This window comes from Dromaius novaehollandiae, chromosome 37 (assembly GCF_036370855.1).
Source record: "Dromaius novaehollandiae isolate bDroNov1 chromosome 37, bDroNov1.hap1, whole genome shotgun sequence".
Taxonomy (NCBI): domain Eukaryota; kingdom Metazoa; phylum Chordata; class Aves; order Casuariiformes; family Dromaiidae; genus Dromaius; species Dromaius novaehollandiae.
In genome coordinates this window covers 120,196-132,403 of record NC_088136.1, presented here as the reverse complement: position 1 = coordinate 132,403, position 12,208 = coordinate 120,196, and the positions used below count along the sequence as shown (strand labels likewise).

The 12,208-nt window shown below is 69.4% G+C and overlaps 2 protein-coding genes across 3 annotated transcripts in view; both read left to right on the top strand.

Moving 5' to 3' along the window:
* Positions 1-567: 567 nt before the first annotated feature.
* On the top strand, positions 568-10,151 carry LOC135325430 (neuronal-glial cell adhesion molecule-like). Of its 2 annotated transcripts, XM_064503496.1 has the most exons (7): positions 568-637; positions 4,266-4,366; positions 5,860-5,874; positions 6,540-6,645; positions 7,914-8,101; positions 8,869-8,990; positions 10,011-10,151. In XM_064503496.1, the coding sequence occupies exons 1-7, from the start codon at positions 588-590 to the stop codon at positions 10,041-10,043; spliced, it is 615 nt and encodes a 204-aa protein (XP_064359566.1). In that variant the 5' UTR covers positions 568-587; the 3' UTR covers positions 10,044-10,151. The 2 variants fall into 2 exon arrangements, with proteins under 2 accessions (XP_064359566.1, XP_064359568.1); XM_064503498.1 differs by lacking the exon at positions 5,860-5,874.
* The window catches only part of TBC1D25 (TBC1 domain family member 25), a 12,829-nt gene continuing 10,666 nt past the window's right edge, over positions 10,046-12,208 (top strand). The window contains exons 1-3 of the mRNA XM_064503411.1: positions 10,046-10,181; positions 10,849-10,960; positions 11,880-12,064. Of these exons, the coding sequence (XP_064359481.1) occupies positions 10,046-10,181; positions 10,849-10,960; positions 11,880-12,064 (433 nt within the window). The remainder of the gene's footprint in view (positions 10,182-10,848; positions 10,961-11,879; positions 12,065-12,208) is intronic.

Genomic DNA, 12,208 nt, shown 5'->3' with positions numbered 1-12,208 from the left:
GGGGACTCGGGTGTCCAGGCCCCTCCCTGCCGCCCGGTGACATCACAGCCGGCCCTGGACAGGGCTGATGTCATCAGTGACAAAGTGCTCTGATGTCACTGGGGGGGGGGGGACGGTGGGTGGGAGGCGAGTCCCCTTCCGGGGGGCCTTTCCCGGACGCCTGGGTCCCCGGGGGGGGGAGCAGCCCGGACGCCTGGGCCCCTGGGCTTTTTTCCCAGCAGCCCGGCCCTGATTTCCAGAAAATAGTGGGAAAAAGGGGGGGGGGGGTGTGCCCCTCCCCACCCCCCGCTCAGGGCGGGGCAGTGGGCGTGGCCACTGCCGGAGGGGCGTGGCCAGCGGGAGGGGAGGTGTGGCTTGGATGGGCGTGGTCAAAGCGAGGGGGCGTGGCCTGCGGGTCCGTTCTGCCGCCCCCTTGCGGTGGGAGTGGGCGTGGCCTGCGCGGTGGTGGGGCGTGGTCTCGGGGAGGGGGGCGTGGCCAGCGCGGGGAGGGGGGGATTATGTCAGCCCCGCGGTGTGTGCGGGGGGCGGGGCCTGGAGGGAGGGGGCGGGGCCGGGCGGGGCAGGGGGGCGGGGCCTGCGGGCGGATTATGTCAGCCCCGCGGCAGCCGCAGCCCCGAGCTGGGAGCGGCGCGAGCAGGTAGGGGCGGGGGGGGGGGGGCTCCGTGGGGGGGCCCGCGCTGTGGGGCGGGAGGGGCTCCGGGGGTCTCTATGGGGCCGGGCCGCCAGGAAAGCGCCTCTATGGGGTCTCTATGGGGCCGGGGCAGTGTGGGGCGGGGGCTCGGGAGGGGTTTCTGTGAGGAAAAGGGGTTTCTGTGGGGCCGGTCTGTGAGGAAAGGGGGCTGTGTGGGGCCGGGGCTGTGTGGGGCGGGGATGTAGGGGGTCTCTGAGGGGATTTCTGTGTGGAAAGGGGTTTCTGTGGGGCTGATCCGTGGGGAAAGGGGGCTCTATGGGGCTGGGGGAGTGTGGGGCGGGGGTGCAGGGGGTCTCCGAGGGGATTTCTGTGTGGAAAGGGGGCTCTGTGGGGCAGATCCGTGTGGAAAGGGGGCTGTGTGGGGCCGGGGGAGTGTGGGGTGGGGATGTAGGGGGTCTCTGAGGGGATTTCTGTGTGGAAAGGGGTTTCTGTGGGGCAGATCCGTGGGGAAAGGGGTCTCTATGGGGCTGGGGGAGTGTGGGGCGGGGATGTAGGGGGTCTCCGAGGGGATTTCTGTGTGGAAAGGGGGCTCTGTGGGGCAGATCCGTGTGGAAAGGGGTCTCTATGGGGCTGGGGGAGTGTGGGGCGGGGATGTATGGGGTCTCTGAGGGGATTTCTGTGTGGAAAGGGGGCTCTGTGGGGCTGGTCCGTGTGGAAAGGGGTCTCTATGGGGCTGGGGGAGTGTGGGGCGGGGATGTAGGGGGTCTCCGAGGGGATTTCTGTGTGGAAAGGGGGCTCTGTGGGGCAGATCCGTGTGGAAAGGGGTCTCTATGGGGCTGGGGGAGTGTGGGGCGGGGATGTATGGGGTCTCTGAGGGGATTTCTGTGTGGAAAGGGGGCTCTGTGGGGCAGATCCGTGTGGAAAGGGGTCTCTGTGGGGCCGGGGGAGTGTGGGGCGGGGATGTATGGGGTCTCTGAGGGGATTTCTGTGTGGAAAGGGGGCTCTGTGGGGCTGATCCGTGGGGAAAGGGGTCTCTGTGGGGCCGGGGGAGTGTGGGGCGGGGATGTAGGGGGTCTCTGAGGGGATTTCTGTGTGGAAAGGGGGCTCTGTGGGGCTGGTCCGTGTGGAAAGGGGTCTCTATGGGGCCGGGGGAGTGTGGGGCGGGGATGTATGGGGTCTCTGAGGGGATTTCTGTGTGGAAAGGGGTCTCTGTGGGGCTGATCCGTGGGGAAAGGGGTCTCTATGGGGCCGGGGGAGTGTGGGGCGGGGATGTAGGGGGTCTCTGAGGGGATTTCTGTGTGGAAAGGGGGCTCTGTGGGGCTGATCCGTGGGGAAAGGGGTCTCTGTGGGGCCGGGGCTGTGAGGAGAGGGGCTCTATGGGGTTCCTATGGGGCTGGTCTGTGAGAAGGGGGCTGTCTATGGGGCCGGGGCTGTGTGGGGCAGGGGCGGGGGGCGTTTCTGTGAGGAGGAAGGTCTCCGTGGTGGTCATGTAGGGCTGGGGGGTGAGGGAGGGGTCTCTGTGGGGTCAGCTCTGTGGGGAGGAGGGGTCTCTATGGGGCCGGGGCTGTGTGGGGCGGGGGTTTGGGGGGTGTCTGGGGGGGGCATCTGTGAGGAGAGCGGCTCTGTGGGGCCCTTGTGGGGCTGGGGGTCTTTAGGGGTCTCCAGGGCATCCTCTGTGGGGCCGGGGATCCCTATGGGGCTGGGGGCTCTACAACAGGTCCATAGGGGCTCTGTAGGGGCTCTGTGGGGCTGGGGGGAGGCCATAGGATCTCTGTGGGGCTGCAGGTTCTATAGGGTGTCCATAGGGTTTCTATGGGGCTGGGGATGCTATAGGGGGTTCTATACCATCCTTGTGGGAGCGGGAGCTCTATAAGGGCTCTATAGCAGATCTGTAGGGTGTCTATGGGGCTGGGAGTACTGTAGAGAGTCTATAGGATTTCTAGGGGGCTGGGGATTCTATAGGGGCTTATAGTGTTTCCATGGGGATGGAGGCTCTATGGGGGTCCATAGGGGCTCTGTGCTGTTGGGGTTTCTGTAGGGTCTCTATGGGGTTAAGAGCTCTATGGGGTTCTATAGCGTGTTTTGGGGGCTGAGCACTTTTTAGGGGATCTATAGGCTCCTTGCAGGGCTGAAAGGTCTATGCAGGTCTGTAGTATCTCTGGGTGGCTGAGAGCTCTATAGGGGATCTATAGGATCTCAATGGCGCTGGCAGCTCTATGGGGGTCTATAGGGTCTCTATGCGGCTGGGGACGCTGTAGGGGTTCTATAGGAGTTCTGTGTTGTCTGTATGGCGTTGGGGAGTCCATGGGGCTCTATAGGGTCTCTATAGGGCCGGGGGTTCCCGCGTCCCGCAGCTGGGTGGGGCCCGGGGGACGCAGGCGTGTTGTGGGGGGGGGGGGGGCACACGGGCGCGCACACGCGTGTGTGCGAGGAGCCGGCGTGTGGGGCGTGTCGCACACGCGTGTGCGGGCGCCTGGGCCCCTCGGGGGTGTCTGGGGGGCGTCAGTGGGTCCCGGACGCCTGGGCCCCTTTGGGGAGGGGGGGTTCCCGGACGCCTGGGCCCCTCGGGGGGTGTCTATGGGGTGTCAGTGGGTCCCGGATGCCTGGGCCCCTGCCCTCCCCCCACCTGTGGGCACCTCCCTCCCCCCCCATCATTTCCCTACAGGTGAGCCGGGGCCTCCCCTCCCCCCACCTGCGGCACCCGGACGCCTGGGTCCCTTTTGGGGGGGGGCAGGGAGGGGCCCGGACGCCTGGGTCCCTTCCATGGGGCGTCGCCGGCCGGGCGCCGTTAATGGGCGGCTCATTAAGGAGCAGCCCCCCCCCCCTCCCCGGACGCCTGGGTCCCTATGGGGGGGGCGAGGGGGGGAAGGTTCTGTCCCCGGACGCCTGGGCCCTTCCCCACCCCACCCCCCCCAGGAATGCGGGGTCGACAAGGGCCCCTTGTTCCCCCGGAGCCGCCCCCGCTTCCGCCCCCGGGGGCCCTGCGGGGGGGGGGGGGGCCGGACGCCTGGGCCCGCTGTGCTCGGACGCCTGGGTCCCCTGCTGGGGGGGGGGAGGAGCTCGGACGCCTGGGTCCCCCCTGCGCGGGCCATGGGAGCTGTCCCGGACGCCTGGGCCCTCTGACCAGGGTGCTGAAAGGGGGGGGGGGGGGGGGCTCGGACGCCTGGGTCCACTGGAGGGGGGGCAATGGGACGCCTGGGTCCTCTGTGGGGCAGATGGGGGGGGGCCCGGACGCCTGGGTCCCTGGGGGGGGGCGCTCGGACTCCTGGGTCCCTGGGGGGCGGGGCAGGGGGGGCTCGGACGCCTGGGTCCCCTGGTGGGGGGGGGACTCGGACGCCTGGGTCCGCTGCAGGTGGGGGGAGGGGCCGGAGGAGGAAGCGGGCGGGGGTTGGGGGGGGGGCCCGGACGCCTGGGCCCCGTCTCCCCGAGCCAAGGTGACAGGTCCCCTCATTAGCGGTTGCCACGGCAACGGGCGCATCCGCGGGGGGGGAGGGGAGGCGGCAGCCGCACAATAGAGGCGATGGGGGGGGGGACACCGGGACGCCTGGGCCCCCTGGGGGTCTCCCCGGACGCCTGGGCCCCCTGGGGGTCCTCCTCAGCCGCCCCCCTGTGCCCCCCCCCCCCCCCGCCCCAGGCTGCCGCCGGCCGCGGCCATGGCTCTGCCCCGGGGGCTCGGCCTCCTCCTGCTCCTGGCGCTGGGGGGCCCCGGCGCCGCCATCACCATCCCCCCGGAGTGTGAGTGGGGCTGGGGGGGCGGGGGGGGTCGCACGGGGGTGGGGCTCGCACGCCTGCGCACGGGGGTCATGTGCACGAGGGCTGGCACGAGGGCTCCTTGCACGCCTACGGCCTTGCACGCCTGCGCACGGGGGTCTTGTGCACGAGGGCTCGCACGAGGGCTCCTTGCACGGCTGCGCACGAGGGCCTCGTGCATGAGGGATCACACGAGGGCTCCTTGCACGACTGCTCACGAGGGTCTTGTGCACGAGGGCTGGCACGAGGGCTCCTTGCACGCCTACGGCCTTGCACGCCTGCGCACGAGGGTCTTGTGCACGAGGGCTGGCACGAGGGCTCCTTGCACGCCTGTGGCCTTGCACGACTGCTCATGAGGGCCTCGTGCATGAGGGCACGCACGAGGGCTCCTTGCACGCCTACAGCCTTGCACGCCTGCTCACGAGGGCTCTTTGCACGCTTGCACAACTGCTCATGAGGGCCTTGTGCACGAGGGCTCCCTGCACACCTGCGTCCTTGCACGACTGCTCACAGGGGCTCTTTGCACGCTTGCACGACTGCTCGTGAGACCCTTGTGCACGAGGTTTCCCTGCACACGCCTACAGCCTCGCACGACTGCTCACGAGGGCTCTTTGCGTGCTTGCACACTTGCTCGTGAGACCCTTGTGCACGAGGGCTCCCTGCACGCCTATGGCCTTGCACGACTACTCACGAGGGCCTCGTGCACGAGGGCTCGTGCATGAGGGCTCCCTGCACACCTGCGGCCTCGCACGACTGCTCGTGAGACCCTTGTGTACGAGGGCTCCCTGCACACGCCTACGGCCTCGCACGCCTGCTCACGAGGGCTCTTTGCACGCTTGCACAACTGCTCATGAGGGCCTTGTGCACGAGGGCTCCCTGCACACCTGCGTCCTTGCACGACTCCTCACAGGGGCTCTTTGCACGCTTGCACGACTGCTCGTGAGACCCTTGTGCACGAGGGCTCCCTGCACACGCCTACAGCCTCGCACGACTGCTCACGAGGGCTCTTTGCACGCTTGCACGACTGCTCGTGAGACCCTTGTGCACGAGGGCTCCCTGCACACGCCTACAGCCTTGCACGACTGCTCACGAGGGCTCTTTGCACGCTTGCACGACTGCTCGTGAGACCCTTGTGCACGAGGGCTCCCTGCACACGCCTACAGCCTTGCACGACTGCTCACAGGGGCTCTTTGCACGCTTGCACGACTGCTCGTGAGACCCTTGTGTACGAGGGCTCCCTGCACACGCCTACGGCCTCGCACGACTGCTCACGAGGGCTCTTTGCACGCTTGCACACTTGCTCACGAGGGCCTTGTGCACGAGGGCTCCCTGCACGCCTGCGGCCTTGCACGACTGCTCGCGGGGCTCTTTGCATGCTTGCACGACTGCTCGCGGGGGCTCTTTGCCCCCTCGCCCGCCCGCCCGCCGCGGTGGCCGCTCACCCCTCTGTCTCTCCCCCTGCCCCCGGGACGGTGCAGACGGTGCACACGAGCGTGAGTTGGGGGGACGGGGGGGTCCCTGGGGGGTCTATGGGGGTCCTGGGGGTCTCAGAAGGGTCCTGGGGGTCTCAGAGCGGTTCTGGGGGGTCTTGAGAGGGTCCTGGGGGGGGCCCTGGGGGGCTCAGGAGGGTCCTGGGGGTCTCAGAGGGGTCCCGGGGGGTCTCTGGGGGGTCTCAGGAGGGTTCTGGGGGTCTTTGGGGGGGTCCTGGGGGTCTCAGGAGGGTCCGGGGGGTCCCTGGGGGTCTGTGGGAGGCCCTGGGGTTCTTGCGGGGGGTCCCTGGGGGTCTATGTGGGTTCCTAGGGGTCTCAGGAGGGTCCTGGGGGTCTTTGGGGAGGTCCTAGGGGTCTATGGGGAGGCCTAGGGGGTCCCTGGGGGGGCCCTATAGGTATCTTGGAGGGGTCCTGGGGGTCCTTGGGGTGCTGGGGGGGTCTTTGGGGTCCCTGAGGCACCTATAGGGTCTTTGGGGGGTCCCCAAGGTCCCTATGGGGTCCCTGGTGGTCCGGGAGGCCCTGGGGGGGGTCTTTGGGGTCCCTGAGGTCCCTATGGGGTCCCTGGGGGTCCGGGAGGCCCCTGGGGGGGGTCTTTGGGGTCCCTGGGGGTTCGGGGGGGTCGCTGGGGGGGTCGGGGGGCGGCGGTGACCCCCCCGCGCCCCCCGCAGTCCTGCAGCCCCCCGAGCTGCGGGAGCAGCCCCCCGAGCAGCTCGTCGTCTTCCCCAGCGACGACGTCGTCCTCAAGTGCGCCGCCAGCGGCAACCCCCCCCCGCAGTGAGTGCCCGGACGCCGGGGCCCCCGACGGGCCCCCCCCGTGTCCCCAACGTCCCCCCGTGTCCCCCGACACCCCGCTGTGTCCCCCGTGGTGCCCCAGATCCCCAGTGTCCCCTAATGTCCCCCCATGTTCTTGGTGACCCTCCGTGTGCTCCTGCAAGCCGTGATGTCTCCCCAATGACTCTTGTTGTCCCCCCCCATGTCCCTTGATGTCCCCCCATGTTCTGTGGTGTCTCTCCATGTCCCCTGGTGTCCCCTGATGTCCCCCCATGTCCCTTCCATGCCATGTCCCCCTGTGATTCTTCGTGTTCCTCTATGTCCTTCCGTGTTCCCTGGTGTCCCTCGATGTCCCCGATGTCCCTCCACGTGTCCTGATGTTCTTCCGTGTCCCTCCATGTTGCCTGGTGTCCCTCCATGTCCCCCAGTGTCCCCACATGTCCCTTGATGTCTTTCCATGTCCCTCCATGTTCCCTGATGTCCCTACATGTCCCTTGATGTTCCTCCATGTCCCTCCACGTCCCCCGATGTCCCCACCTGTCCCTTGATGTCCCTCCATGTCCCTCCATGTCCCCCGATGTCCCCACATGTCCCTTGATGTCTCTGCATGTCCCTCCATGTCCCCTGGTGTCCCTCCATGTCCCCCAGTGTCCCCACATGTCCCTTGATGTCTTTCCATGTCCCTCCATGTTCCCTGATGTCCCTACATGTCCCTTGATGTTCCTCCATGTCCCTCCACGTCCCCCGATGTCCCCACCTGTCCCTTGATGTCCCTCCATGTCCCTCCATGTCCCCCGATGTCCCCACATGTCCCCTGATGTCCTTCCATGTTCCTCCATGTTCCCTGATGTCCCCACATGTCCCCCAATGTCCCCTGGTGTTCCCTAATGTCTTTCCATGTCCCTCCATGTTCCCTGGTGTCCCCCAATGTCCCCCAATGTCCTCCCATGTCCCCTGATGTCCCTCCATGTCCCTCCATGTTTCCTGGTGTCCCCCAATGTCCTCCCATGTCCCCTGATGTCCCTCCATGTCCCTCCATGTTTCCTGGTGTCCCCCAATGTCCCCCAATGTCCCCCCATGTCCCCCTGTGTCCCCGCATGTCCCCTGATGTCCCCCCACGTCCCCCAATGTCCCTCCATGTCTCTCCATCCTGCGTCCCCCTGCGACCCCCACTATCCCCCCACGTCCCCCGGTGTCCCCATGTCCCCCGGTGTCCCCCGGTGTCCCCCGCCGTCCCCGAGCCCCCCCCCGGTGACGCCACCCCCCCCCAGGTACCGCTGGACGCGGGAGGACGAGCCCTTCGTGCCGGGGAGTGACCCCGGGGTGACGACGGCCCCGGGCTCGGGGACCCTGGTCATCAACGCCAGCCTGGCCGGGCGCCTGCAGGGCCGCTACCGCTGCTACGCCGCCAACGCCCTGGGCACCGCCGTGTCCCCCGAGGCGCGCGTCATCGCCGAGAGTGAGCCCCCCCGGGCCCCCCCCCGGGTCCCCAAATCCCCCCCCGGGTCCCCAGGGTCCTCACGGGGGTCCCCGGATCCCCCCGGGGTCCCCAAGGTCCTCACGAGGGTCCCCAAGGTCCCCCCGGGCACCGCCGTGTCCCCCGAGGCGCGCGTCATCGCCGAGAGTGAGCCCCCCCGGGCCCCCCCCGGGTCCCCAAATCCCCCCCGGGGTCCCCAGGGTCCTCACGGGGGTCCCCGGATCCCCCCGGGGTCCCCAAGGTCCCCAAATGCCACCTGGGGGTCCCCAAATTGCCAGTGGGGCACCCAAAATCCCCTGGGTGTCCCCAAATCCCCCTCGGGTGCCCCCAAATCCCCCCAGACACCCCCACATCCCCCCCAGGCACCCCAAAATCCCCCCTGGGTGTCCCCAAATCCCCCCTGGGTGCCCCCAAACCCCCCCAGACACCCCCAACCCCCCGGGCACCCCAATATCCCCCCTGGGTGTCCCCAAATCCCCCCTAGGTGCCCCCAAACCCCCCCAGACACCCCCACATCCCCCCCGGGCACCCCAATATCCCCCCTGGGTGTCCACAAATCCCCCCAGGTGCCCCCAAATCCCCCCCGGGCACCCCAAGCCCCCTTTGGGACCCCCCCTGCCCCCCGGCTCGGACGCCTGGGTCCTTTGCCCATCCTGGGGGTGTCACCCGGGTGTTGGGGTCCTTCGCCGGTTGGGGGGGGCCGCCCGGACGCCTGGGCCCCCCCCCCAGCCCCATTCCCCCCCCCCCAGACACGCCGCAGTGGCCCAAGGAGAAGGTGACGCCGGTGGAGGTGGAGGAGGGCGACGCGGTGGTGCTGCCCTGCGACCCCCCGAGAGCGCCGTGCCCCCCAAGATCTACTGGCTCAACAGCCGTGAGCGCCAGGGGGGCCGCGGGGGGCGGGGGGCGGTGCCCGCTGTGTGTTCCCCCCCCCGCACCCCACAGCACCCCCATAACCCCCCCAAACCCCACAGCAACACTGTGACCCCCCCCGGCCCCACAGCACCCCCATAACCCCCCCAAACCCCACAGCAACACTGTGACCCCCCCCGGCCCCACTGCACCCCCCCGGCCCCACAGCACCCCCATAACCCCCCCAAACCCCACAGCACCCCTATAACCCCCCCAAACCCCACAGCAACACTGTGACCCCCCCAGCCCCACTGCACCCCCATAACCCCCCCAAACCCCATTGCACCCCCCCGGCCCCACTGCACCCCCATAACCCCCCCAAACCCCACAGCACCCCTATAACCTCCCCAGCCCCACAGCACCCCCCCCGTCCCCACAGCCCCCCCATAACCCCCCAAACCCCATTGCACCCCCCTGGCCCCACAGCCCCCCCATAACCCCCCCAAACCCCACAGCACCCCCATAACCCCCCCAAACCCCATTGCACCCCCCCAGACCACACAGCACCCCCATAACCCCCCAAACCCCACAGCACCCCCCCCAGCCCCACAGCCCCCCCATAACCCCCCAGCCCCATTGCACCCCGCCAGCCCCACAGCACCCCCCATAACCCCCCCAGCCCCATTGCAAGCCACCCCAGACCCCACATCCCCCCCATAACCTCCCAAACCCCCCAGCCCCCCATAACTCCCCCAAACCCCACAGCACCCCCCCAGCCCCACAGGACCCCCATAACCCCCCCAGCCCCATTGCACCCCCCTGGCCCTACAGCACCCCTGTAACCCCCCCAACCCCACATTTCCCCCCCCACCCCCTCAACAACCCCCCCCAGGACCCCACTCCCCCCCCCAAAACCCCATTTCCTCCCCACCTGGCTTCACGCAGTGGGGGGCAGCGGGTCGGGGGCTGGTCCCGGCGCCCCCCCGGTGCCCCCCCAGTGACGGGGCGCCCCCCCCCCCCCCCCGCGTCCCCCCCCCCGCAGGCATCATGCACATCGCGCAGGACCAGCGGGTGAGCATGGGCCAGGACGGCTACCTGTACTTCGCCAACGCGCTGGCCGCCGACTCGCACCCCGACTACATCTGCCACGCGCACTACCTGGGCCCCCGCACCATCATCCAGAAGGAGCCCCTGGACCTCCGCGTGGCCCCCAGTGCGTCCCCCCCCCGGGAGAACCCCCCCCCGGGACGCTGCTCCGCGTCCCCGCTGGGACCCCCCCCAAACCTGCCTGGGATGCCCCCCAAAATCCCCCCTGGGATGCCCCCAAATTACCTTAGAACAGCCCCGAAAATCAGCATAGGATCCTTCTCCAAATCCCCCCCCCAATCTGTCTGGGAGCCCCCCCCAAAATCTCTCCTGAGACCCTTCCCCAAAATTATCCTGGAATCACCCCAAAATCACTCTGGGCCCCTCCAAATCCATCTGGGAGCCCCCCAAATCCCCCCCAAAAATCTCTTCTGGGGCCTCTCCCCAAAATCACGCCAAAATCATCATGGAACCTTGCCCTAAATCCCCCCCCCAATCTATCTGGGAGCCCCCCCCAAAATCACCCTGAAACCACCCCAAAAATTACTGTGCCCCCCCCCAAATTTCCTTGGAAATCCCCCCAATCCCCCCCCAAATCCCCCAGGAAATCCTAATGGATCTGGGGGGGGCTCCCAGCCCCCAGGGGGTCCTTGGGGGGTCCCAGCCCCCCTGGGGGGGCCCCAGATGGGCTCCTTAGGGGGGTCCCAGCCCCCAGGGGGTCCCTGGGCTGTCGCAGCCCCCAGGGGGGCTCCCCGTGGGTGTCCCCCCTCCCCAGACCCCCGTTTCCCCCCCAGGTAATGCGGTGCGCTCCCGCCGGCCCCGGCTGCTGGTGCCCCGCGACCCCCAGCCCCCCCACGTCGCCCTGCGCGGGGGCACCCTGGTCCTCGAGTGCATCGCCGAGGGGCTGTGAGTGGGCGGGGGGGGTCCAGAGGGGTCTGGGGGGGAACCTGGGGGGTCCTGGAGAGTCTTTGGGGGGTCTGGGGATGGTTCTGGGGGTGTCCTGGGGAGACCTCAAGGTCCTGGGGGGTTCTGGGGGGGTCCCTGGCAGCACCCCGAGGTCCTGGGGGGTCTTAGGAGGGTCCTGGGGGGTCCCTGGGTGCATCCTGCGGTCCTGGGGTGTCCTAGGAGGGTCCTGGGTGTCCTGGGAGGTCCAAGGGGGGTCAGGGGGTCCCTTGGGTGCACCCCGAGGTCCTGGGGGGTCCTAGGAGGGTCCTGGGGGTCCCTGGGGGGTCCTAGGGGGGTCCTGGGGGTCCCTGGGTTCACCCCGAGGTCTTGGGGGGTCTTAGGAGGGTCCTGGGGGGTCCCTGGGTGCACCCCGAGGTCCTGGGGGGTCTTAGGAGGGTCCTGGGGGGTCCCTGGGTGCATCCTGCGGTCCTGGGGGGTCCTAGGAGGGTCCTGGGGGTCCTGGGAGGTCCTAGGGGGGTCAGGGGGTCCCTTGGGTGCACCCCGAGGTCCTGGGGGGGTCCTAGGAGGGTCCTGGGGGGCCCTGGGGGGTCCTAGGGGGGTCCTGGGGGTCCCTGGGTTCACCCCGAGGTCCTGGGGGGTCTTAGGAGGGTCCTGGGGGGTCCCTGGGTTCACCCCGAGGTCCTGGGGGGCCTTAGGAGGGTCCTGGGGGGTCCCTGGGTGCACCCCGAGGTCCTGGGGGGTCCTAGGGGGTCCTGGGGGGTCCCTGGGTGCACCCTGAGGTCCTGGGGGTGCTAGGGGGGTCCGGGGGGTCCCTGGGTGCACCCCGAGGTCCCGGGGGGTCCCAGGAAGGTCCGGGGGGGCCCCCTTGGGGCTCTTGGCCTGGGGGGGCTCCCCGGTGACGCCCCCCCCCCCCCCCCAGCCCCACGCCGACGGTGCGGTGGCGGCGGCTCAACGGGCCGCTGCCGCGGGGCCGGGCAGCGCTGGAGAACTTCAACAAGACGCTGCGGCTGCGGGCGGTGGAGGAGGCCGACGACGGCGAGTACGAGTGCGTGGCCGAGAACAGCCGCGGCCAGGCCCGCCACGGGCACGCCGTCACCGTCGAGGGTAGGGCCCCCCCGCGCCGGGGGGCGCTGGGAGCACTGGGAGGCGCTGGGGAGGCAATGGGGAGGCGCTGGGGGGGCACTGGGGAGCGCTGCAGCTGCGGGCGGGCGGAGGAGGCCGACGACGGCGAGTACGAGAATCTCCCAG